Genomic DNA, 27,108 nt, shown 5'->3' with positions numbered 1-27,108 from the left:
GAGCCTTTCAGTAGGATCTTCATTTTGGGACAGATAATCCTGCCCAGGAGTGTTATTCCCCTGCTGATTTTAGCAACAAAAAAAGTAAGAATCCACCAAAAAAGCACCATACCTCTATCATACAGACTGTGCAGATGATGAACATTTTACAAAGTAATGTTTTTTTTGTATGCTGAAAACATTACAACTAGTAACTGTGCAGGAGCCGTCAGTGACATCATCAGAAGGACAAGCCTAATTCTTTCTAGAATGATTTTCATCTACTGTCATAGGAACAGTGTGTACAATGCTTCCTCTGAGAGTAAGCTAGCATGGGGAAAAACTCTGCTTTCCACTATGCTTAATTTGAATATGAAGCAACACTTCATGCAGCACATCCCACTGCCACCTCTGGACTGACAGCTGGTTTCCACTGCTCTCTATTCTCTCTTCCTTTATTAAAAAAAATGTATGTTTTGGAAGAGAGAAAAGTGATTGTAAACTCACAGTACTCATCCGGAGGCCATGCACTTAGGTGTAGTTCTAGAAGCCTCTTCCAGCTCAGCTTTTAAAATCCCATGTAGATTGCAAGCAATTTAACATTTAAACCGACTCTTCCTCCCTCAGAAATCAGACAAAAATCAGACCCTGCACTGAACCAGGCAGTTCATTTCTGTCCTATCACAATGGAAAGTTTGGTTTTCCTAATTAAAATCCTGACTTGCTCAGTGAAATGCACAAGGGGAGCTCTCAGAGGAAGCCCTTTTCCTACCCTTCCCCCATCAGTTTCTCCCTCGGGTCAGGCAAAGGCATATCCTGGAGCTGCAAATGCCATTAGTCCCACAAGTCAATATTTGCTTTGCACATATACATTCAGAAGAAAACTCCAGCTTCACAAACAAGTAGGTAAGTGAACAAAGCACAGCCACACACTTGACCAAGAGATGGACAAGATGCAACTAATTTCTGTCCCTCACACCCTGACAGCCTGGCTTTTTAAGAGATGCAGAATCCCACCCAGACACTGACACACACCAACTCCTGGTTAAGGAGTCAATATAGTATTGGTGAACCGGGATCATTCCAGGAACTATCCGTTTATGACTTACAAACCACGACCTGCCTCACACTGCTTTGGGTGTTGAGCAACACACTAAAAATGCAAGGAGGGAGGTGCTGAGGTGATAGCCTTCACACTTACTTTCCACCACATGACTTGGAATGAAAAGTTGGGGGACTTTAACTGCCCTCAGCCCACTTTCTTGTAGCAGAGAAAGTGCATTAGAGATAAAAGCCTATGGAAGACCTAGAAAGGGAGACAAGATCTGTAAAAGCTGCAGAGCCAGGTGGGCTGGCAGGAAGGATGGCAAGCTGCTGACAGCATTATGTCACTGACTGCAGAGGCATCATCACTCAGGACTCCAGTGCTGTCCAGTCACCAACTGGGATCACATACCAACTGCAGGAGTGTGGTGGGTCAACGTGCCTCCTCCCAACCGTCCTGGGGCACTATTAGAGCGACACGTAACAGAGACAACAAAAAGTAAATGAACTCTGTGTCTCTTGCCATAAAGCACCTTGTAGACTCCTGGCCACACTGGAAATGTAATTTTGTGCAAAAATGTGACTAAAATGTACTTCCATGCAACAGATCTGCTTCCTGCACTGACACCACGGTGTCCAGCAAGTCTGCCTGCTGTAATGACAGAGTGCCCCACTGGAGCTGAAGGTGCTGAACCATTTTCAGTTTATACAAAAGAAACAGAACAAGTAACTTCCAGTTTCGAATCCATTTCATCTCCATTTTGAAAATAAAGATGTGAAAAAAAGCAGAATCCTGTTTCCTACCACTTATGCATTGGACAAACCGACCACAGATGGACTTCCTGATTGTAGTTCAATGTGTTAAGCTTGCCTCTAAAAAAAACCTTACACGACACCTACTTACATAGAATGCAGATACCCTACATATCAACATATATTTTCTTTTCAGAGTAGAACTGCCTTTTATTTATCTGGCTCCAAAGCAAACAGCTGATCCTTTATGCAGGACGCAGCTTGAAAAGGCTGAAGCTCTTACCTCTCAAAACTGGAGATAACAAAGGCTTCCCCCATGTGGCTCTTGAAAAAAAAAAAAAACCCAAACCAGAACAAACTTATTTATGGCTCTGCTGATTCCCTGTGTTGTTAACACAAGCTACCACACTTTTAGCCCTGGAAAGCAGAGGGTGTCTATCCTTACACAGCAGACACTTGGTACCTGCTAAGCATGAACTGCACTGTTGTGGAGAACCTCTTGTTTGCCGAGACCCTTGGGATCAGAGGAGGAGGAGGAGTTTCCCCTTTTCTGGTGCTCCCATTATTTGAGTGGTGAGAGGATATGTGATGGGAATATAAGAGTGCTCCTCCCATCTCACACAGCAGGATTACAATAGATCGAGCACTGGAACAAGAGTTGTTTTTTTTAATCTGGGAAAAAAGGCTGGGATAGAAACTAGTGAGGCGTCCACTCTCACTGCAGAGCAAAATTATCCTTGTTTCAACACAGAGGGGAAAAAAACCCGTGCATGCCAAAAGGCAGGTCTGCAATCACCCTAGTCTTCAAGGCTTAGCATAAAGCTGATTCCACACTAAACACTGCTACACAAATATAATCCAAAGGTTTCTGATTAGTGCCTAAGGGGGCCCCAAACAACTTTTCCATGAGAGTCAATTTCTGCACAATAAACTTTCACCCAAGTCAGCATGGTGCAGGACCAGGCACTTCTGCAAAACTCTACATAAACTAATTTTCCCCAAAACTCTCTAGAAGTGGTTTTTACCTTCTGGTCCATGAACTTCTGCAAGTCTGCAAACTATTTATAAGATGTCTGTGGAAGATAATGGCAACTGCCTAGTTTGCTATACAGAAGTTTGAAATAAAATATTTCTGCTAGAGATGCAGAGCTGTACCAATCAAAGAAAGGCTGAAAGACATTACTGACAGTTAAAAACAGATATTATTAAGTCTTTTATATGACACTCCTACCCTGAGCAGTGACAACTGGCGCCATCCAAGGTTCTCTCCATCATCTCCAGAGCCAGTCCTGCAGGCACTCTCCAGTGAAAGTTTGATGCTCAAGCTGGTCTCATCCTACTGTTCCCAGTGACAAAGGAACAACAGCCTGAAGGATGGATGGCTCTTCCTTGACATGGCCTCTGACAGATCTGCAAAGCTTTAGCTGTCAGGGTTTGCCATTCTCTTGCTGAGGTGCAAGAAAGGCTCAATTCAGGTCACACTCTCGCAGCTTTGTTGTATTACTGGGTAAAAACCACATCAGATTCACCTAGCAGGACACTAAGTAGGTCTCGCTTCATTTGGCTCCAGAAAATGGCTTTTTAAGGAAAGTATATCCCACAGCACTCAAAAGTTTTCTCCTTCAGGACTCTGTCCTTCCAGAACTTGACTTTCTGAAGAGGCTAGTAATACTCAAAACACCTCTCAGGACTGTTTGCAAAGCTCTTACCTAGCATGTCATGTTAAGACTACTTAGGTCTTGCTCCTGCAGAAATTTATAGGCACAGATAACTCAGAGAAAAAAAGCAAGCTATAAAATCACAGAATCATCTAGGTTGGAAAAGACCTTGAAGATCACCCAGTCCAACCATTAACCTAACACTGACTGTTCTAATGATCATTAACATTTGTAACAAAATGAGACAACCCCCCCCCCCCAATATTTCCAGTTTCTGGGGATCAGGAAGATTTCTTCTCCAGAACAAAAAGGCTGTTGGGTTACAGACATTTTATCTCATTTCTGAATCATCAGGTACTTCCCAGCCAAGAAATACTGCACTGACTGGCAGTGACAACAGTTCTCATAGTCATAATAATACCAATATGTTATATTCTTTTCTTCTATCTCATAAAACAAGTGTGTTTTCATTTCTCCTAGGGTTGTGGTTTTTTTTTTTTTCTTAAACCAGAAATAGAATTGCTCTGTGACCGATATAAGTTGTTGTACTCCAGTTTAAAAAAAGCTGAGACTTCCTCAAAGACAAAACAAATGTGGCAGGACAACATCCTCCTTTTCCCTATCTGATATCAACAGTAACAGCTGACAAGTGAGATTTTTCCCCAGTGCTCCCAGATATTTACCCTGTGTAAGTTTTATGCATCTAAAATCTTGACCGTGTGATGAAAGGTGGCATAGAAAGAAATTTAAACAAGTTTTTGTGTTGCTGAGGACACAAACCTGAAGTGCCAACACCTCTCCATCTCTTGAGGGGCATTTGGGACACTGCACTCACAACATACAATGAAGCTATTTGTTTACCACATCCTACTTGACAATTGCAAAATCTCTATATCCTATCCATTTAAGCTTGGATAGGATCTAGGATAACCAGTTTGATACAGACCACCAACTAGGATTACCACTGATTCAGCTAGAAGAGCTGTAGGACCACATACACCAAAATACAAGGCCTTACCTTTACCCCTGAAGATAAAGTTGCAATTCTCCTTAGGATTTACTTTTTTAAAGGTTTTCTTTCCTTCTCATGTTTTGGTGAGAAGTTTGCAATTAACAGCCAGGAAAACAGGTGTCATCCCAATCACTTCCAAAACAGTTACAACCTCAAATGCCGTATCACTTGGGAGGGGCAAACTCACTGGTTCCTTTGTTAAAGCATCCCAAACACCAAACATGGTAAGCAACTTTGCAACACACAAACCAATTCACTAAGACTGGGACTGAGACTGGCAGCTCATTTCGTACAGATCCCTTAACCAATAATCTCTACTGTTGCCACCTCAGGTAAGAGATGTTGATTTTTAAAACCAAATATTTTGATTATTGCCTATCTTTTAAGATTATCAAGGTCCTTTAGAACACTGATATTTGCAAAAGATACCATCTTGCAGGAAAGCAAGCAACAGGTTAAAAGCACAGCAAGGGAGAAAAACCTAAATGATACCAGCAGAGACCCCAAAATTGGAGAATCACTTCAGTCCTGAGCTGGTGTACAGTATTTCCCTCACCTTATTAGCTGATGTTAACTCTATTATCCCCTGACCAGTTCACTTCCTCCAGAAATATGCCCCTCCTCTCTGCTGCCCCTGATGGATTCCCTTCACCCTCCTTTGGAGGAAGAGTTACTATGAATGACATCTCCCTGAGATTACCAAGACACATTATCAAAACATTATCCTAAACAGGAATTAAGAAAAGTGGCACCTATCATTTTAATCTATTAAATACAGAATTAACATAACTTTATATCAATATGACATCACTGGTCCCCACCCTGACCTCTTTAATTACATGCCATGCTCTTCTCACACCCTTCCTTCCCTTTCACTTTGTGATTCTCCAGGGTAGGAACCCAACCTTTGTTTCTGCATAGGGAAAGACACACACACAAAGCGTGTGGATCTGGAAATACATAATGAGATAGATCTTTGTTCCAGTGACTGCTTCTTTTCAGCACACCACTCCAGACTCTATAGCAGCTGAAAAACTACTGTAGAATTCAGATTATCCATCAAGCAACTGTATTCCAATCAACATCTCAGCAAAAGCACAGCAGTGCTCCTGCAAGGCTGGTAGTTCCTTCTTGAGTGATTTTAAGATCCAGCCTCTCACTACTGAACACCTCCTGTTCTTAATTCCAGCAAGACTGCTTTTCTCTCCCTTCTATTAGCACTAAAGAATCCTCCATTTTCTCAAAGTACTTTTACTACTTTATTCCCGCCACCTCCCTACCACCACCATCCCAAGCATCACAGCAAGCCATGCAGAGTAAGGCTGAGACATCATGAAGTAGGAAGCTATGACATCACATTAAAAAAACCACACACCAACACTGCAATCTACTTGTTTAGAAGGAAAGTACCTGCCTAAATTCAGACATCCCTCAAAAATTAGGAAGGATGAAAAGCAGACATAGGGAAGAAAATCTTCCTGTCCCACCCTTACCGGTTCTGTGAAGAGACACCAGCTGTCCCGGAGCTCACAACCACTGCCTGCAAAGAGATTGAAATCCGTGTCACGGCGGTTCTTCGCTCCCTCGAATTTACATCACCAGGTATGAGGAATTACATTTGTCTCCTGACTTCCTTCTAACATTTATTACAGCTGATCTCACAGGGCCTGCAGCGTGTCTATTTATGCCCACTGCCTAGAGGATACTGCCATATTTCCATCTCTGTTTCGTGACTGTTCCTTCCCCCCGCCCCAGCCAGACAGGAGACAGACTGTTTCTCTTCTGGGACACCTCCGAAAAGATGCAGGTGTGGAGGGCAAATGAGGATGGCAGAGCTGGACGGGTGAGACCACCTGAGAGTCGCAGCCTCGGAGAGGAGAAAAGGCAGGTTAGGGGAGAGGCTTCTCCAGGGGAGCAGGAGGGAGCAGGGGTGGGTGGAGGAGAGCGAGCCAAGCCTGGGGGAAGCGGGGAGCAGGCAGAGCACGCCCACAGGGACAACGCGCCCCAACCAGCCCAGCCGAGCCTGACGAAGAAGCTGTGCACAGTATGAGTCACCCGCTGGAGCCCAGACCCTGCGTCAGCGCAGCAGGTGAGCGGGAGCCTGCCCAGGGGCTGGGGAGAGAAGGGGGGGGTCCCTCCCTCCCTCCCCCTCCTTCCTCCCTTCCTCCCCCTCTCCCTTCCTTCCCCTCCTTCCCCCCCGGCCCTGCCCCTGCCCCAGCCTGGCCAGCGGCCGGGCAGCGGAGCCGCGGCCGCGCACTCCCCGCCCCGCACACAGCCCCAGCAGCAGGGCCGCCCCGGCGGCTTTAGTCCCCCCGCCTGCCCGAGGGGCACCGCAGGGGAGGGGTGGGGCGCCGGGGGTGTGCGGGGCGCCTCACGGGTGGCGCGACCATTACTGGGAAGCCCGACGGCCGCGGGGGGAGGAGCAGGGCTGACAGCCCCGGAGGGTGAGGGGCGGCCCGCCGAGCCCTCCTGCCCGCGGGCAGGACACCCGCCTTCCCCCCCGCCCGGCGCTGCCTGCCACCCCCGGCTGGGCCGCGGCAGCCCCACCGGCACCCACCTGCTCTCCTCAGCGGCGTCCCCGCCGCCCGCCCGCCGGCCGCGCTGTCCCCACAGGGCGGGCGCCCGACCCCGACCCGGCGGCCCCACACGCCGCTCCGGAGCGCGGCGCGGCGCGCATGCGCGGCATCCGGGCGGCGGCGCGGGGCGCTGTGGGGGCTGTAGGCCGCGGCCGGGTGGGCCGGCGCCGCCGCCACACGGCGCTCGGAGAGCACGGGGACCGCACGAAGGGGTCTCTCGGCGACGGTGACAAGCGTTGAGCCCCTGAGGCAGAAGAGGTGGCACGAAGGTGGGAGAAGCGCCGCCAGCCTCTGTAGCGGCCTGGGAGGAGGCAGCGGCAGTCCCGCCCGCCGCGCTCACCGTTACAGCGGCCGGGGAGCAAACCAGCTCCCGCTTGGTGAGGCGTCGAGAAGCTACTCCGTGCTTTTCCATCATTCGGGTCTACATTAATTTTCCCTCCAAGCAGGGCACAGGCCCACTGCCGCTTTACTGGTGGGATCTGATGCGGACACGGGCTACATGAATACGTAACAGAACGAACTGAAGAGTGATTCTGTGATCTTGCTTCTGTGACCTGGCCTGGCGAATTTGTAGTAACTGCTTCAGAAGCACTTCTTGGTGCCCTGCTCCCAACAACCAGTTGGGGGGTGGGGGGAAACTACATCACTGGCTGGTGCCCCTGCCGACTCCACTAGAAAAAAGAAAGCGAGGTCCCAAACCAAGTTCTTCTAAAGAGGAGTAGAAGCCTCCGAAGGGATTTGTGTATGATGCCACAGTTTTCTAGGAGGGTGACATTTTCCCTGTGCTGTTGTTACTCTTCTTAAACTTTCCAGGAAAACAATTCCAATGCCTCACAGTTGGCAGCCTCTAACCTAGCACAAAGATTTGTTTCCAGATGACGAGAAAAGATACGTTAGCTGTTCCTTTTCTCTGCACAGGGTTGGGTTGTTTTTTTTTTTTTTTAATCCCACAAAGGAGGAATGAAGACCAAAAAAGGACTGCTGCATCTGTCCATTTTCTTTCTTGGCTATCCATTTGAGTAATAATTTGAAAATTACCAGTGTTCAATTAGAGTTATCCTTTTCAAACAGATGGCTAATGAAATGTTAATAGCACGAGCTGGCAAAATATTTTAAACACCATAAAACTCATGAATGTTTGAGACATTTGGAATGCCATAGCCTAGAGGGAAGGTAAAGCCAGAGCAATCTAGATGAGGGGAGATCATGGCCTGAAGTTTCCCACTTCTCTGACTGCTTAATATAGACAAACCTCATTAAAACATACTGTATTTTGAAATCCTCTTTAAACAATGATGGGCTCAAGAGCAGGTAGCTTCTTTCAATTAGTTCTGCTTTTCTTAATTCTCTCCAGCAATCACACTTGAGAAGAGTCAAGTAATTCTGATCATGTCATCTCTGAGAGTCTGAATAAACAGAGGTAAGAGAGAGCTTTTTATTGCACTCAACCTAAAGAAATGGGCTGTAATGTAACAACAGTGAAAGAAGATGTAAGGGGATCATTCCAGTTTAAGTCAAAGGGAGAAGAGTTTGGTCCAGTACTGAATGTCCAGTAAAGCACAGACATTACAAACAGAACATTCAGGGCTAGAAATAAGAAAAAAGCTCTTTCTGGCATCCAGTGCATTTCAACATCTTTTTTCCTTATCAGACAAAACCTAGCAGTAGAGAACGACTTTCACATGCCAGAGCCCACCCGCTGTTCAGGATCAAGCACCTATAACAAAGGACCTAGAAAAGTAAATCACAGTGGCTGGTTCCTAACTCAGACCTGTAAATATGATTTTCAGAAGATACAGAGCCACATGTACAGTATTAAACCAGCAAGGGAGCACTGAAGGACCACCAGTTTGATGAGCCAAGAAGTTCCATGGCCTCTCCCTTTCATTATTCCAGATTTTTTTGCCTATTTGCTCCCCAGGTCACAGTACTCTGAAAGCCAGGACAACCTTTTATCATCTTTTGAGACAGCTGTGGAGACAGTTTAAGAGCAGATGAATAAGATGGAAATGGAAGTGGGCTCAGTTCCCCTCACCCCTGCTCTTCAACAAGTCATACATGAATGTCAGGTGGCACCTGGCATTGCTCTTTAAACAGCTGGCAGTGCTCTGTAAGGGGCCAATGAAAGGTACTGTGATAAAGTTACCTTGTCACAATCAAGCGTTCCTCAGTAACTCAGCACACAATAGGTGGAGGCTTGATTAACAGCAAAGAATGAAAAGCCCATGTGGAATCAAGGTGGCTGTAAACTCTGGGAGTTAAATGTACTGTAGAGAACCAAAAATAACATGACACAGTTAACGGACGCAGTTCAATAGGGCTTTTATTATCTTCCTGTACCAACACACCTTTGGAGAATATACCTAAAGTGCCAGCTCAATTTTCCCACCCATCTTGCTTTGGTATGGAATCAGCGCTGGTCGAACCTCCTCCTTCAGGAACTTTGCCACCTGTTCAAGAAAGATGAGAAAATTAGCAAAAGAAAGGGTTCCCTTCTCCCCATTCAGACCTGCTTGTCTCACTGGAGTCTCTGTTTCACAGGGACACCTAGCAGTGTGATACATTCAGGGTCAAAAATGGGATGCCCGCAAGGAAAGAGAAGGAAGCCAAGGAAAACAAGAGAGACATGCATCTGCCTTAGTAGTATGCACAGAGGTACATAATACGTACACTCTCTGGCACACAAGAGGATGCAGAATTAAACAACACACTGTATTACAACCTGTAACACCTGTAGCCTCTTTCCACTACTTCACCTGCTGAGGAGCACGTCCAGTGAAGGAGGAGGGATCCAACAGGCTTTCAAGTTGTTTATGGATAGGGCTGAAGTAAGGATCAGCACGGACACGGGCAATGAAGTCATTATCACCCCCTTCCTGTTTCACAACAGCAGCTGCTTGCTGGGAGAGAACACGAATCTTCTCATGGCAATCCTGTGGGAGCAGGGGGAAGAGGAGGGGAAAAGAAAAAAGTTATTCCATTGCTACTGACAGCATATGTTCATACCGCTAACTTGTGCGGGAGGGAGAAACATCAAAGCGTACTGCACTGGACAGCATACAAGTGAGAGACAGCTTGGACTGCAGTGTCTCATACACCACTATATTAAAACAAGATTTTCTTCATCCTTCCGCATCTGCCCTTTGAGGCTAAAACAGTCTGAATGACACATACGTTCCTTGCTCAATTATACCATAAACTTATGACACTGCAATCCTTTACACTTCCTCAAACCCCCCAAATACTCTTAGGAGTCATTGTAGGATTTTTTTTCAGTTGTTCTATTCTCTACTTGCATGATTTTTCCAAAGATGGACTATAGTAACTGTTTCCAAAATACTCTTATGAACTGTAATAAAGAAATTCCTTATTCACCACTAGTCATCCCCTGTATAGAACATCTTGGGAGCATAACAATGTAAATAAAACCTCTACAGGTTTGGTAAAGGGAAAAGAACCTGTCTAATTTAATGAGCAGGGAGACTATGTAAACCATGGCTTACATAAGGACAGCCTGAAGGGAAAAAAGCCCTTACAAACCTGAGGGCCTTAAGACATTCTCTCCCAAACAACCCTCACATTGCACTAAGACTGGAAAAACCCTTATAATAATTTTTCTGAAACACTTCCTAATCCCTTGATTTCCTGTGGAATCAATCTGTAAAAACAAGGGAACCCAACTGTAGTAAGGGACCACCTACAAAATCAGATGTTGCCATGCTGGCCCTAAAATGCAGTCGTGGTTGCATTTACAACGATGTAAGAATCTTCTCCTCACATGTATTATCCTTGATCTATCTTCAATTAGGAGGAAAATGACCTCCAAAGGCTATCTTGTTCCACCACTGACCCACCTCAGACAAACAGATTTGTCTTCTGGATGTTTAGGGGAGAGAGCTGTTCAGTGGTGGGGAAAAGAAATGAGTTTCTATGGTATGAGGTGGGAAAGCATAGGAAATGTGCTGTTCCAGAGTTCCCAGCACATGAAAACAGAACATACTAGTGCGAAAAAGAACAGATTCTGTAAGTGTACTAAGCTCTATAGATTTGTAATTAAACAGCACAAAATAGAGAGTATTTAGTAAAGTATGGAATACTTCAGAAAGAGAAACAGCCGAAAAGATAATGAAACTTATCCACATGATGTGACCCATAGTTAGGAAGCTTACTCACTGGCCCAGTGACAAACATCAGAGACACAAGGTGGGGCGGGGGCAGGGAAGGAAAAAGGATTTTTCCTGACTAACATCACGGGTGAGTTGCCAGAAGTGTTTCAGAGAACTAGAACCACATATCCTACTCAAAGCTTCTAGCAAACACTTTTGGTTTTACTATCTTACAAGCTTAACTTCTGTCCCATGTGGAAATAATCATAGAAGGACAAATTACTAACTGTAATTAAACTGTAAGTGAAAATAAGCTGGTTTATTCAGATGTAAATTTGATTATCAGTTTTAAACTGAATTGCAAGATTAAATGATAAGGAAATATAATCTAATTGTGTCTGGATTTATTTACTAAGGAGAACATTTAACTTCAGTTTGCTTGAACACAGAAAACTTGAATGAAGGACCATAAGCAAAGTTAATAATAAAAAGCACTATACTGAATTGGGGAAGAGTGACACATGAATGAATGGTTCACAATGGTCTTACTTGCTTTTTTGTTAACAGCACTGATTCATTCTTTTGATTTACAAGGTAGCCAACTGCCAACATGTTCCATTTAAAGAAGCTTGGCCTGTGTTCCAAGTTCCTTCAGACATTTACAAAAGGAAAACGCCTACCAGTATCTAATATAAAAACAGGTCTCCCTCTTCTCCAGCACAGCCAGCCAGATTAGCTCAAACACACAGTGTTCCTAACAGTAAATACAGATCTCCACAACTGCTCTCTCCTCAGAGAGCAGAGTCTGGCTCTGCAGCACCAGTGTAATATTATAACTCTGTGGGAGTAGGTGGTGAACAAAGAAAGGTGAGATGGTCAGGACAAGTGCTGAGGTACTTTTGTTTCTCAGGAGTGAAATGCCAGGCAGTGAACAAAGGTATTTTTGACTGCATTTGTACCTGACGATTGCCCCCTGCTTTCACCATCGCCATGATTATATTTTCTGTGGCCATGAATGGCAGCTCCTGCCGGATCCTCCTCTCAATCACCTTAAACGAAACAAAACAAACAGAAAAAAGAAACAGCATTATAGGAATTCTGTAAACAACTGGGACTCCCAGTGAAGTTTTCCTCTCCCTCTGAATCTCCAAGACTGGATAATGATGCAAAAGATAATTTCTGGTTTTGAACTTAGCTATGGAAATCCAAGTATTGAAGCTGATAATACTTAGAATCTGTATCTTGTAAGGGACATTAGTGTGGAAAAGATGTGCAATGAATTATTTTCTTTAACCTGTAGGTAGGTTACAGGACTGCACCACATCTGCCTTGACAGTATCTTTTGGTGGTAAGGTCTACAGATCCATTGTGTAGTGCAGGGGAAAATAACCTTTTTGAGAAATTTTTAATTTACTACCTTTTGGCTTCAACAAGAACCCTTTTATGTCTGTCCTACAAACAGTGAGAATACAGAGCAAAATTCAGAAACCATTTGAACCAACAGATAAAAATGTAATCCTTTGAGTGGGAGGATTTTTATACACCGGCATAGTTGCAGCATTATCAAGGATGCAACACTGCATACATTATCTCCTGCTTTACCTTTGGATATACCACAAGTCCCTCGGAGATATTCTGCAGTGTACTCAGAATGATGTCAGCTGTGAGGAAAGCCTCAGCCAGACACACGCGCCTATGAAACACACATACCCAGGGCCCCAGTTAGCAATAAAGGTCATGTTCCAGTCTACCTTGGATCCAGCTCTTTAGTTTCTGTAAATAGCATTACTGTGGCCCTAAAGCTGGAACTGTTCTCCTTATAGGTGCTTCTTGTTGCTTAAAGGTCACAACCAGGAAAGCTAAAGAACATCCTATAGCAGTAGCTCTCAAGCTGGGGAGATGGCAGGCTTTCAGGGTTTTTTTTTTTTTGGTCAGTAGAGAAAGGGAGAGAGATGAAGAGAAAGGGTAAAGGCGCACACAGAAAGCTCCAAGATAATTCAATGATTACACAGCTAGGAAAGAGGGCAGCAATGTACAGAGCTAGCAAACACATGAGACTATCTTCCCCTGTGTTCTGTGTTGCCCTGTCTACTGATCCTACTCTCCAAGAGTAAGACATGCTGCACTGTCACGCTGTGCTCAGTGGGGAACTGTGATCCTCCATGCATTTGGTGGGGGCTTCCTCCAAGAGACCAGCTCCTGGTCACAAAGGAAGCTCCTGACGAAAAAGAATGACAAAAACGAAAGGAGGGAAAGGAGAGGAATAGTGGGAACTGAGCTGTATCAGGCAAAAGGCTCTGTCACAATGCAGCAATTACAGCATCATCCATCTGCAACAGCTGTGCCTGGCCCATTCTAAACTGTGATCTTTTAAAATACACTAGTACTTGAACCTTATGCTACACTTAAGGCCCCCAATTCTACCAAACGTTCTTCAAAAAGACTTTGCTGTTTTGTAGGTTGACTGCATTTTCTCTGGCTTGCTCTCCTTTCACAACACTATAGCTTTAACAAGAAAAATCCAAGGCATAGAATTTTTTAATTGGATTATGAAGCAGACAAAAGACCCTTTTTCTATTAGGGGAGATGAAAATAAAATTTGAAACATTCCAGTACATCTCTCAACACTTGGTAGCTATTGGGAGATAAACACACCATATCAACCAGTATCCAATTTCTTAAATTTACATTGTTTTCTGCTGCCTAAGCAGCTCTTTCCTTAAGACTAGCAACTGTGGAATAAAGTCCTTTTGGGAAAAGGTCTTCTATGCTTTCATGAAATTTTATGCAGACGTTATGTTTGTGGAGAGATTTTTAAAATAACATTCTCATCAACAATCTGAACACTAGTCTATAGCCAAAACTACTGCTGTTCATTGTTCCACAAGCCCTACATCTTAGAAATCTAAAGATCTAAAGATTTCTAAGATTCTAGGAGATCAAATTCAACAACAGAAGACTACTTTGAAACAAAAACGTTTCAAAGATAAATATGAGCTTTATGCAAATTTAGTACTAACTGGAAAATGGAAGCATTGCATTTAATTGCTGTAATTTACTTGAAAATAATTATAGGTAACTTTTGCTCATCTCAAAATAGTCATCATGAAGAACCAGAAAACAAAGCAGAGTTTGCTGAGCAGTATCTAAAGACCTGCATAGGTTTGCATGAAACATTACTTAAAAAAATAATGTTTGTGCTCTTTTTTAGGATCTGAACTACTTCTTGTAAAGAACAACTTCTTGTAAAGAACAAAGAGATGAAAATTTTCCTTAGATTATTTGGAGGGTTAAGGGATTACAGATAAAATGTTGAATTATTCTTTAAGAAGTGAAGAGGAGCAGGACCAAAAACCACATTCAAAACAGACAGGCAGGAAAATTTGAGAAATGTAAGAACTGCTATAGTATGCTGTTGAAATAGGAAGACTGGAAGAGCAATTTATTACCATGCCTTCTGCATCCCCTCCCTCTCTCTGCTGGCTTACTTTGCAGAAGATCTTGATGTTAAAAAAACCTAACAGGTTTCATCTAGTCCTAGAGAGGAAACCAGTTTGTAGTCTCTAGATTCTATTGAGACTGCTTTTCATCAAGGCAGTAACTTGTGGTTTTAGTGTAAAAATAGTGTTTTCTAAATGCATCAAAAGACCTTCCTGCACAAGAGCTTCTGAAATTGCTGCATTGCATGATCTAAACAAACCTGTTGGCACTGTCATCCAACGTTCGCTCAAACCACTGCACAGAGGCGGTTTGGAGGGGATCCAGCACCAGCGTCATCAGGTGTCGAGCCAGGCTGCAGCAGCGTTCTGAACGCATTGGATTCCTCTTGTAAGGCATAGCACTTGAACCTGTGAAAGGAGAAAGAGTGATGGAAACTCCTGATGATGGAAACAGGACATAGAAGTAGTGCATTCAGGAAGAAGAGATGAAGGTCCTCCCCCAGACAAGAAAAATGTGTCAGGAATCACGTTTTTGACTAAAGCCTTAAGACATGATGATTTTCTGAGGACAAAATAGAATAAAGAAAATGACACCACCACACTTCCCCTTCAGATTAGAAACATCCAAATGTGAGGAGAAAAAAAGTGACATTTTGCAATTCTGCAAAGCAGAAGGACTACCACATAAGAAGAACAAATGGTCTTAATTTTTAATGCAATATTTAGCACCACCTCTCTAGGCTACCCATGGCAACTTTAGTAGTGTTCAAGACCCCACCTGCTCAATAACATTGTCCTTCACTTATACTGCTTGCTGCCTGTTGCTCTGGTGAATGGATATCAAAACCAACCATAGAATGCAGAATGATTCAAGTAACAAATACGACTAAGGCTTAATTTGCCAATTCAATCCTATGCAACTATTTAGGGTGCCTGCCTGAACTTTCTTCCAGCCAAGAGCCAAATCTCTCTGTTTCCTTCTCCCCTTCTACCAATTTCAGATTCACATAATTAGTAATCTTCTGGCAAGGGTTCAGCCTAGTTTCATGGTTCCAAATTTGTCTGTTTATAAAGACCAAAATGCTGAGTCAATCTGAAAACCTACAGCTCCAGTTAGCTTCATGAGGAATACAAAACATAGACCCAAGTCTTCCTCTGTGGGGAGTATGTGACTGCTTCTGCTCTCCCCCCAAACCCAGGAAGTGCAGAAATACAAATCTGATTTTACTTACTTAATATCCAGAAACCTCTGGGTAAAGTGCATTTTTTTTCCCTTTAAAAAAGACCCAAAATACTAACAATGTCAAACCTCAGTTAATTTAAAGCAACTTCTGTCAGTGACACTTTTAAGTTTGCTTAAAAGGCTGCACCAACATAAATCAGAAGATACATACACCAGTCCAAGAAATGTGTCTTGTCCCTTACCAATCTGGTCTTTCTCAAAAGGCTCCTCTATCTCCTTCAGGTTTGCCAAAAGACGAATGTCAGTACAAATCTAGAAAAAAGCCCAAGAAATTAACAAACAGAACCAAACTAACACACACCATTATATACCCCTGCTAGTGTTCCTGGAGAAGTGTTTGCATCTGTGTCTGAGAAGTAAATTGGGACACAGTGAAAAATTTGACAAAAAAAAAAATGACACCGCAATCATACTTCGCAGCCTAAAAATCCCAGTCAAGAAAGCATAAGGAAAAAAAGGTGTCCACTGTGTTAGAACAGAACAGGACTTCACAAAGGGCTAACGTTTGCAGGGAATGGAAGAGATACCAGAAAGGAACAGTGAAAATGCATAACAAAATTACAGTGATTTGCAAAGACAGACAATGTGTGCTCACTGAACCATCCAACCCACAAAACTAAACCAGAAAAAAATACCACAGATCACTTCAGCCCAAGAGGAGGAGGAGGGAGGGAACAGAAATAAATCAATGAAAAGAATCCACAAGGACAAAGAGACTAACAGCATTATCAGAGAAGCAATTAACTAGGAGAAAACGGTGAAATTTAAAAACTCATATACCACTAGGAAAAACATTTACTCTAATTGGATCAATTTAGCATAAATTAGACTAATATCTGGTGTGGAATTTGTCAACTCATCTTAGAATCTGCTCAGTAAACCTGCTTTATTAGCCACTGGTCTTAAGATCTTTGAGGTTTGATTATGCATGTACCCAGCGATGAATTTACATGACCACAAAGAGAACAGCTGAACAAGAAACACCAGTTAATATTTCCTGAGAACAGCGTTCCACATCATGAGCACCTTCTGTTCAAGATCTACAATGTCTCCCCTTCTTCCCAATGTATACAGATAGGTCGCTCACCTTGTGTATAGATGCCCCAAGACTGGCCAGCACAGACAGGACTTCAATATCCACCTTGCGACTATAGGTCTGCCCTGTGACCATATAAGCCCTAAAAATAAGCACAGAAGTTGAGTGCTCCAGACAGATACAACTGTACTGCAAGACTCTGAGCAAGAAGTGACATAGCCTTTGAAGTGGAGGGTTGTCATTCTGCCCTGATGAGAACAACTTTGGCTTCAGGCTGTCAATTCTGGGCAGCTTGCAGATGGGAGAGAGAGAAGCAGAGGGAAAACGGACAGCCGTACTTTGACAGGGAGACAATTTAGGGGGTGAAGTTTCCTGTGGGCAGCTGTAACTGGGAATGGAAGACGGCAAAGGGACGCAAGTCAACAGCAGTACAGATGTCAGTTTGGCAGCTAGGGGAACCTGGGCCAACAGACAGCAGGAGTCATGCTTTGTTAACACAGATTTAGGTGACTAAGCATGCTTGTTACATACCGCTTAAATCCTGCCTTTGCAGTCACTAATCTGTCCAGCTCTTCAACCTCGGGGTGAAGAAAAAAACAAAACAGAGCTCAGAATGCAGCAACTTGGGAAGGTCAGCAACAGCAAAAAGGATCCTTTGCTTTTTGTAGTTTACTCTCAACAAATGTTATACTTGCTGGGAAGCACGCCTCCCAAAACGCTGCTCACTTCCACACAGGGCCTTGTCAGCAGGCCCCAGAGGGAATGCACTGCCCTTGTGAATCTGATGCCGGAATCTCCATGTTCCCCCAACAGCATTCCAGAGGGGAGAATCGCAAAGACTACAAGTCTACGCCCTGGGCTGTCTGACTTACTTTACTATGGTCTCCCTCAAAGAGTTGCAAGAAGCTGGCTTGAGTGCCAGTGGTGCCTTTCACACCCCGAAAGCGCAGGTCATCCCGAGCCCGCTCCAGGTTCTGCAGGTCCATGCACAAGTCCTGAATCCACAAGCAGCACCGTTTCCCCACGGTGGTGAGCTGCGCGGGTCTGAAAACAACCGAGAACAGGACGCGACTCGTTGGCAATTTGCACAGTAACTCCGGAAGGCCGCACTTTGCTGCTGAGGCCACCGCGAAGGCTCCTCGCAGGCTGCTCCCTCTGACTCCGCCGCGCCTCCGGCAGCGGGAGCGACGCCGCGGCCCGGGGCGCCCCCGCGGGTGGAGGGCGCCCCCTGCCGGCCGGCGCCGCCCAGCGCCCAGGGCTCCGCCCTCAGGGGAGAGAAGCGGCGGGGCGGGGGCGGGGGGAGGTAGAAACAGGGCGTGCATCTATCCCCCACCCGAATTCTGTTCGCCCAGGGGGCATCCTGGCTAGCTTAAAGCATTGGTGTGAACTTCTCAGTGCAGAAACACCTGCATACATGTTGCGATTTTAAACTATTCCTCTAAGGGACCACTCCTTTTTATTTATAAAAACACATTCCTCGGCCTCTGGGCAAACATGCAATAATTAACAACACTGTTAGCCAACGTTTTTTGTAAGATCTCCACGTTGAAATAAATATCTGCAAGCTTTAACCACACTGTCCCCCTGCAAATCTTTTGAGGAGAAAATGGGGGTATTCTGCAGAACCTAGAAGTCAAAGTATTTCAAACTACCCACATGAACTCCAAAGACAATCTCTATGCTATTTCACATACGCACATGAACAAGGTGCTCCTGATTAAGCTCAGACATAAAAAGAAAGCATACAAGATGTTGAAGTAGGGATGGGCTATCTAGGAGGAATACAAAGAAACAGTCATACACTGCAGGGGTGAGGCTAGGAAAGTCAAAGCCCACTGGGATGAATTTGGTGTGGAATGTGAAAGGCAACAAGAAAGGTCTCTCCAAGCACATAAGCAGGAAATGGGAAGGTTAGGGAAAACACGGGCCTATTTGTAAGTGGGGCAGAGGCCCTGCTGCTGAAGGACACAGAAAAGGCTGAGGTATCAATGCCTTCTTCACCTTAGTTTTTACGACTTCGCCTTGCATACACTTCTTGAATACTCCTTTGTACTCTTTCCAAAAGCCAAGCTAAAACAGCCCAGGGACACTCATCCAAAAAGCTGTAGAAGAGGGACCTAGGACTAGAGCCGATTGAACTGACATGGTATATACAGCAATTAATCAGAGACCTGACCTGATGGTCTCACTCTCCTTTGGGACAAATTTTAAAGTTGAGTCTGACATGACCTGTGCTTAATTTCCCTGCCTCTGGCGTTCTGTATTACTGGGGTAGAAGATCCAGGCTTACCTCAAGGTGTACAGTTTAACGCCTCTGAAAGCAAACCGTCTTCATGAAGCAGCAGATTAATCTACCCCAACAACACACCTATCCAGACTTTGTTGTCCTTTGATGCAGTGGTCTGCCTAAAAATACTTCTATTCTATCCTACCCTACCCTATCCTGTCTTATATCCTACCCTATCCTAAAAGCAATGTCAGAAGTGCTGCACGAGAAATGTAAGGTTTCCCACGAGACAGAAAACAGTATCCTGTTAAACAGAAAAATCTTTCTGATTTTTCCCAGGGATCCATATAGCAATGTATGAAAACAGATGGATACCGAATCATCACTTTAGAAGAAAGCTTCAGCTATAGTGACAGAGTAGCTGTAGTAACAAGTAGCCAGTAACAAACCTTATTAAGCTGCAGTTAAAACTAACTTAACTGACAAAAAACATAAAGAAAATGTGACTGGAAGACAGGCTTACTGCAATTTCCAGTCATGTTTTTTGAAGCAGCCCAGAATATGCATATCTATGTTTGCCAGGAAGTCATTCCTTATGAAGCTGTGTTAGAACAACTGCTGACAGCTAGTCAAAGCAACAGTTCAATTTCCTGAGACAAGTCGGGAGTTAGGCACATACTCCTTTTCTGAACCACCACCAACGTCTTGATGACGTCCAGCAGTACCAACTGCTACTGGTCAGAGATGGGAAAAAGAAGGATGAAAGCAAGCAGTAGCAGGTCAGTTTAACCAAAGCATAGCTGACAAAATGAAAGCAAAGGCTGATGGCTACTTACTGGTAGTGAGTGAAGCCCAAAGTAGGCAGGTCAGCATACTTCTCAGCAAAATCGGCCAGCCGGCTGATCACCCTTGCGAGCTGGTGGATGCAGGAAGGATAGAAAAGATGCAGAATGAGGGGAAAAAAAAAAAAAACAAACCCACAGCAGAAGCTAGCATGCTTAAGCACAAAAATACTGTGAGAAAAAGGGGAGGGAAACAACTGTGCAGTCCTTTAGTGCCTCACTCTTAATTGTAGAATACGATATGTTTCATTTTTTCAGGGCATGCACATAATTTCTGCTTGCTATGAAACTCAACCGAGAGATCATACAAGTGGTTGGACTTCAGCTCAAACTAGCCCAGCCCTTGTGCCCAGCCCAGTCCTGCAGTTGGTTTATCCCTGGATATTTTCTTTATTCCTGGAATTGGTCAGAAATAACACTGCTTTGGGTATAATTGACACATGTGCAGTCCAGGGCAAATGGTGTGCCAAGACATTCAGGTCACATAGAGGACACTGCACTATACTCCCACTATATTTGACCACAGAAAATTCTTATTATACAGCTTCTTGAATGCTGACACACTCCTAGGAATACAGTTAAGGGGATGCCTAAGCTGACCCTGAAAGCAATACAGTTGTTTTCTGAAACTAGTACATGTGGCACAGATAAACAAGGAGTTGCTTATAATTGCCATGGTGAGCAAAGAAGCTTTGGGGAAAGACTTGAGAAAGGAAAGGAAGATAACCATTCACTTTCTTGAGAATAACCCACTTAGGAAAATCCAAGTTAAACACAGGCTGTTCACAGGACATCAGACCTGCCTGCCCACTTCTGAGACACTGTGCACAACCGCCTTCTCACCTTGGGTAGCAGCAGGTTAAACCCATCACGGAGGACAATCAGATCCTGAAAGAATCAAAGAAAGGAAGTTTGGGCCATGTCTGAAGTACCAGACATAATAGCTTCTCTCAGAGAGGACAGAGATAATTAAAATATGCTTTGTCTGCTCAAAAGTCTCTTCTTAAAATGAAAGCTCTGCTTTCCTTCTTGTACCAGAACTTGCAGTGAACTTATGACAAAAATGCTGGATCCATCATTGTTCCTTCTCTACTATCCACAGAAAGTCATACTGGGCAGTAGAAGACCCATTTCCACTGAGTGGGTATGAATGATTATTTTGAGATACTCAGGATGCCCAAGGAATGACAGACTGTCATTCATCCCAAGTGGAAAATGCAGGTCCTGTAGGCTAAAGACAGCAGGAAAATAAGTGCACTGATCAGGCAGCGGTCATCTTTACTCCTTCTTTTGAGACTGAGGTATAGCTAGCTGCAAGTGTCACAAGGAAGGTGGTATTACCTAAAAGCCAAACAGGTTCTCAAATGAGTAGGGTAAAAATAATTACACAGTAGCTTCCCATACGACAAAAGCGGTTGTGAAGTTGCAATGACTCGGACACAGGGGAACAGCAATATATACTGAGAAATTAGACCTTAGTTTTAACTCAGGTTTAGACAGGTTTTTCACAGTTTACAGTTCTGTAGAACAGTGGTACTTTGTTTTTCACTTAACACACTTATCCATTCTCTTGGCCACTGAAAAGCTTTATTTACCCTGAAGTAATACAGGAATTCCAAGCAGCAGTTGAAAGCTCATGGGCTGCATCTATCAAAAGTGGCCTTGCTTGTAAGTCAGTGAACACTTGTCCCACTGGCATAACCAGCGGTTCACATGTTCCTGCATGCGTTTGCAACTCATGATCCCTTATCTCCTTGAATATTTAACATGCAAACAAATCTTAGAGAACAGTTAGTTTCTTCATATCAAAAGAAAGAAGGCAAGAGGAGCTTGCCTTCCTAGGATAGCTAGGATAAAGGGGAATTAACTTCAACTGTAAAACTAATAAAAACGTCTGAAAAAAATCTATTTAACAGGAAAGTTTATGAAGAGCTATCAAACAAGCAACTGTAGCTTTGTATCGCCCAGCTCTGCAGGCAAGGAACTGAAAACATATTACCGTATTATCCCCTACATAACAGGAAGTTGCTCCAAGGTGAATGATGGCTGCAGCTTTTGGACAGCAGTGGGCAAAGGTGTGAACGTGGGCCATCACATCATGACGCAGTTTCTTCTCTTCCTCCGCTGCCATCTGGAAGTCAATGTTGTCCAGATTTGCTTCCATCTCCTGTATCTGCTCATCTGTGATAGGAAGCCCAAGGGACTGCAAGGGGAAAAGTACTTTCTATTTCTTTTTGTCTTGAAGAGACAACCCAAATTGAGACACAAGTTGTTTAGATAATTTACTCCCATATGACATCTCACAGAAGCATGGCAATCTGGCATAATCAGGAGCTGTAACAGCAAATGCTTTCATTCTAGGGTTGCCAACCTTTTCCAGTAGGATAGGACAGTGTTCATGCTTAGATGTTCCTTTTGGACTTCATACTTTCCTCAATAATGTAACATCCCTGTGACAACTACGAAAATTGGGCACATGGGGCAAATTGATATAAAAATAGTACAGTTTTAACTTCTTTTAATGAAATTTACCCCTCGGGTGGGTACAATCCAGGTACCATGTGACAAGACAGCTTGTGTCAGGAAGAACTCTTTGGATCACAACTAAACCTACACAACTGTAAACAGCAGGCCTAGAACATATGAAAAGGTACCTAAGCTTGTACCTTTCCAAAAGACCTAAAGTACTTCATCTCAGTCTGAATCTGGAAGCTTGGGAAATCAGTTACTTGGTCTGGAAGCAGGAGATAAATACTCCTACGTTCATGTTCAAAAATATTTGCTAAACCTTTTCAGCAAGCTGACTTAAAATCAGAGTAAGATATCAAACCACAGACTTATACACTGGTGTAACTCTTGCACAGTTCTACACTTGCACGAGCTAACTAAGCTGAGAAAAATGTCTTTTGCCGATACTGAGAGTTTAAATGTCTCACAATGAACTTGGCATTACTGCCTTTTCCAAATTAAAATGCTATTGTCTTATGCATTAGTAATTAGAAGTCACCAGACAGGAAACTTCAACGATACAAAATATTTCAAAAGCTGGTTCTGTTCAGAATCAAACTGACTGAAAAAATGTTTTGCAGATGTGAAATCTGGAACTAGAAAAGACAGCAAGTGAAGCAGATGTGTCTTCAAGGTCCTCATCAGATAATTAGTACCCACACAGTTTAAAATATGATGCTACATAAACAACCATGAGTGCCTGGGGAAGGCTGAGGAAAAGCATCTGGCCCCAGATTGCTGTCTTTGAAGTGTACTGATACAGACTGTAACTACCTGAAAGCACACAGGCAACTCAGGCCTTGTGCTATCTCAGGCAAGCCTTGTGTCAAGATTAAAATCTCATGCCTTGTTCATGCATTCATGATCTGTTGGGAAAAGCTGGCCACAGTATGCACTCACTGACAGCCATACAGAGAGGAAAGAAATAATCCCCAAGAAAAGGAATTCCTACTAGTCACAGGAATACATGCAAGGTAGGGTAGTGCTGAGGCAAATGCTGTTCTCATGCGTCCACAAACATCATGTGAGGCCTCTTCCCTATGAGTTTTTGCTGATATTGACAGTACCTCAGGAAGAAAGTAATTGAATGTCCTTCAAACCTGTCTACTTAAGAAAACTAAGTAGGAAAACTTAGGGTTTTCTCCAAAGCACTACAGGTCAGTGATATGCTCTGTGGATTGTCATTCCTCCGAGGCTGTTCCAAGACTTTGATGCGCCACTGTAACAACTATGACTGTTCACTCATTCCTATTCCTCAAGGAATTCCTAAAGGGCAGAGCAGAGATGGAACATCTCCTGCAAACAGAATAAGAACACTGGGATGCTCATCCAATAAAGAACATACGACAGAAAAATAATGAAACTTAAATGGGACAAAAAAAAAAAAAATAGATCGAGGGCTACTATAGGCCCTTATAAGAGAGAAAACATTCAGATTTCACATATGCAATACATTTTATTAGTCAGTTTGATGCTGCAGGATGTCAAAGCTACTTCTACGAGAAGGAAGAGCTCCATGAAATTTGTACTTGACCTTCAAATAGCATATTGTTTAGGTCAAGAGCTCAAGATTAAAAAAAAAAAGAAGACATGTTAATAGAAGTTTCATGATACAAATGAATTTATGCTAAAAAAATAAACTAGAGTTTTGGGATGTGTATAAACTTACATGCTTCAGGTCTTAACCCAAACTAACGACTGTCAGTTGGGAAAATAGTTTAAGGAGCTCTCTCTTACTAATCACAAGCTTTGCTGAGTCTCCTCTTTCAAACTCCTGGTATTGCCTGCTCTAAGGAACAAAATACCAACTGTAAAGACTTTCTTTCTAATCCAGTTTCCAGTGAAGTAATTTTTCAGTTCTTGTTTCACATATTCCAAGTGCACTACTTGAAAATATCTCCCACAAGTAGGGTGAATATTGAAACCATTTGCCCAGTCCTGTACTTTACTTAAAACTTTATTCCTAAACTGCATGTCCCCTCTTTTATTACTTCCCTACAACTTTTGGAAAACCTATGGTAAGATCTTCCTAATATTCTGATTTACTACAAAACAAGAGCAAGTATTGCCCACAGTTCATTCCTTTTTCTTTTAATGTACCCAGAAATAAATATTATGTATCTTCAATAAGGATGATTGGAGAAGCAACATATAAATGTCTTGAAAGTGAGGATAAGTACTGGAGTAAATATTGCCCATAGTTCATTATTATTTTTTTTATATATATGGCCAAAAGAAATACTATGTATCTTCTATAAGGAACCTGCTTATAACTAACTGATCACTGACAGGGCTAACAGGTGCTGAAAGTAGCTGACTCTTCCTCCTTTGGTCCAAAGCTGACATCAGAAGACAAACTCCCTTGGAATGAGGAGACAAATAAAAATAGTCTTCCCTCTTCCCACTACAGAAAGGGTGCTCAAGAAATTGCAAGATCTGTCTCTACCTTCTGGGCACAAAACTATGGTGGCAATGGGAGGGAAAGCAAGGGTCAAGAGACACGGGAACCCCAAGTTCAAAGCTTGGGTGTAGAAATCTAGAAGTCTCACACCGGTTCTTTCAGCAGCTTGCTTTCTCCTGTTGGGCAAGTCGCGTGAAGTATTTTGGTCTTGAACAAAAAGTGATGATTATCTGCTGGAATTGATATGACAGTGTTTAAATTATCATGCTTTTGAACATGCAAAGCTCCTTAAGCATGCATTGTTGGTATTGACACTTGCTATACTAGATGAGATGTGCCGTCTGCTCACTCCAGCATCTCAACTGTGACAATACCTAGCATGTAGTAATTCAGAAGGTGACTCCTATTTAACACAGCTGTATAATTACATCTTCAGCCTCTAAAACACCACATTTGGCGCAGCATACTATCGATGAGGCCACTGTAGGGGGTATGATCCTTGAATGGAGAAGGAACACATTAACGACACTGTGTACCACTTACTCATTCTCCAGCGTGGTGCTTCTCTGCCCTTACACTAACAGCCAGACCTAGCGCTTGGATTGCTTCCTAACAACCGCAGTACTTCGAAAATGGAAACAGAAGGACTCTACAAAACAAATGGGCAACTATTAAGTCCGAAAGTAAAAGCTATTCTGGCAGAAGGCAGAGTAGATTTGTGTGTTTTTTCTTTTGTTTTTTTTGGGAACATGTTACAGCTTTTTTCACTGTCAAAAACCTGATACAAGTCTTTCTCTCAGTCACGAGGAATCAAGTTAGTACATCTTAAAAACTGACTGTGTCTCAACTAAGAAGTAATAACGGGCTGTACACATACCCCTAACTGGGACCAAATTCAAAGAAAGGAAGTTTAGCTTAAACTACATTTAAAAAATGTTAACACTATAGACTCTACTAACACAACAGCTTGCAATCATATGATAACATACCATTATTGCTTCCTAATAGCCAAATTGATAGCAATCTTTTGTGCTGTCAGGTATCTTTTTTGGTGGCACTCAGCCTGTCAGAAATGTCATAAGCATTTCTGAGGTAACTGTTCTGCTCACTTTGGCCAAAACTAAACTTATCTTAGAAAGAAGGGCTATCTAAAAACAACTGGCTGCAGATGCGAGGGGTGGTCCAGCTGACACAGACTGGCAGCAATCGGATTGAAGGAGAGAGCATGTTTCATCAGTCACACCTCCTGAAAAGCAAACAGCCAAGCGCTTAAGGAGGACACTAATGTTTGCTCAGCAGGCAACCCCCCCGCCCCAAAAAAACCCCAAAACTGCTTAGCAAAGCTTTTACAGAACTAATTTCACAAAGAAGGTAAAAGTGCGAGGGGGAGGGTATGAGACAAGAAGAGGTGATTTGCTGGTACGCGGAGGATTGCGTACAAAGCGTTGTGTAAAACTCGGCTTGCACGCTCCCCCCACCGCCACCTCCTCCCGCTGAAACACGCGACAGGGCGCCTGAAGGCTGTCGTGGTCAGCTCTTCCCGCTCGCCCCGGGCAGACCCAGGCCGCTGGTCGGCCTCGTTTCGCCCAGGGCAGCTCCGGGAAGGCACGACGGGCGGTTCCCGCGCCGGGGCCAGCCGCGCCGCAGAGACCCGACGAGCGACGCGCGCAAAGCAGAGGGGCGGCGAGCTGCTCCCGCCGCCACCCCTCGCACCCGCCGGTAACCGGCCCTGCCCCGCCAGAGCCCTCAAGGGTCACTGAAGGGAAGCGGGACCGGGGCGTGAAGACGCCCCGCCACGACAGTGTGTCCCCGCCCCCGGCCCAGCCTTCATCTCTCGCCAGGGCACGGAGGTGGCGCCGGGCCGCTCCCCCACCCCCCCCCGCCTCAGCGGCCCCGTCCCGCCGTTACCTTCTCAGCCTGGGCGAGGTAAAGCCAGAGGCGGCGCCAGGTGCCGAACTTCTTCCTCTCGCTGAAGTTGAAGCCCATCTCGGCGCTGGCGTATCGCGACACCAGCGGAGAGCGGTAGCGCGCCAGCGCGTCCTCCTCGGCGCCGAGGGTCGCCATGGCAGCGGCAGCAGCAGCAGCGGCAGCGCGGGGCGACGGAGCGATCGCTGCCGCCCGGGGCAGGGCGCCCGCCGGCGGCGGGGTATAAGGGCGGGCGGTGGCCCCGCCCCGCTGTCGCGACGAGGCTCCGCCCCCGGCGCAGAATACGGCGCCGCGGGCGCAGGGCGGGGGAGGCCGCGCGCGGAGCGCCGGGAGGGAAGATGGCGGCGAGGGCGCAGC

The 27,108-nt window shown here is 44.4% G+C and overlaps 2 protein-coding genes across 5 annotated transcripts in view; both read right to left on the bottom strand.

Annotated features, from left to right (window-relative positions):
• Positions 1-9,296, bottom strand: part of SGSM3 (small G protein signaling modulator 3) — a 33,105-nt gene extending 23,809 nt beyond the window's left edge. The window contains exons 1-3 of one of the 4 annotated variants that reach the window (XM_074826735.1): positions 9,169-9,296; positions 8,275-8,428; positions 5,940-5,986 (exon numbers count right to left, since the gene is read on the bottom strand). The gene's annotated coding sequence lies outside the window, so the exon portion shown is untranslated. Of the gene's footprint in view, positions 1-5,939; positions 5,987-7,003; positions 7,105-8,274; positions 8,429-9,168 lie in introns of those variants that run through there. The other 3 variants (XM_074826736.1, XM_074826737.1, XM_074826734.1) reach the window with 3 other exon arrangements.
• A 31-nt stretch (positions 9,297-9,327) lies between these two features.
• Positions 9,328-26,971, bottom strand: ADSL (adenylosuccinate lyase). Its single transcript, XM_074826741.1, has 13 exons — positions 26,734-26,971; positions 21,916-22,119; positions 20,760-20,804; positions 19,911-19,990; positions 17,720-17,891; positions 17,379-17,425; positions 16,899-16,989; positions 15,994-16,063; positions 14,829-14,976; positions 12,731-12,821; positions 12,088-12,177; positions 9,779-9,955; positions 9,328-9,472 (listed from the first exon to the last, which is right to left on the bottom strand). The coding sequence occupies exons 1-13, from the start codon at positions 26,887-26,889 to the stop codon at positions 9,386-9,388; spliced, it is 1,458 nt and encodes a 485-aa protein (XP_074682842.1). The 5' UTR covers positions 26,890-26,971; the 3' UTR covers positions 9,328-9,385.
• Between the last annotated feature and the right edge of the window lie 137 nt (positions 26,972-27,108).

This window comes from Strix aluco, chromosome 5, assembly GCF_031877795.1.
Source record: "Strix aluco isolate bStrAlu1 chromosome 5, bStrAlu1.hap1, whole genome shotgun sequence".
In the NCBI taxonomy this organism is placed as follows: domain Eukaryota; kingdom Metazoa; phylum Chordata; class Aves; order Strigiformes; family Strigidae; genus Strix; species Strix aluco.
This window is presented reverse-complemented; position numbering and strand designations above follow the sequence as displayed.

Excerpts from the sequence above, each read along its gene's own strand:
- ADSL (XM_074826741.1), bottom strand. The coding sequence starts at position 26,889 with ATGGCGACCCTCGGCGCCGAGGAGGACGCGCTGGCGCGCTACCGCTCT. Across the intron at positions 12,822-14,828 it reads TTGGATGACAGTGCCAACAG|GCGCGTGTGTCTGGCTGAGG; the intron begins GTTTGTTTAGAT and ends TGTGTTTCATAG. Across the intron at positions 9,473-9,778 it reads CTGGACGTGCTCCTCAGCAG|GTGGCAAAGTTCCTGAAGGA; the intron begins GTGAAGTAGTGG and ends TTTCTTGAACAG.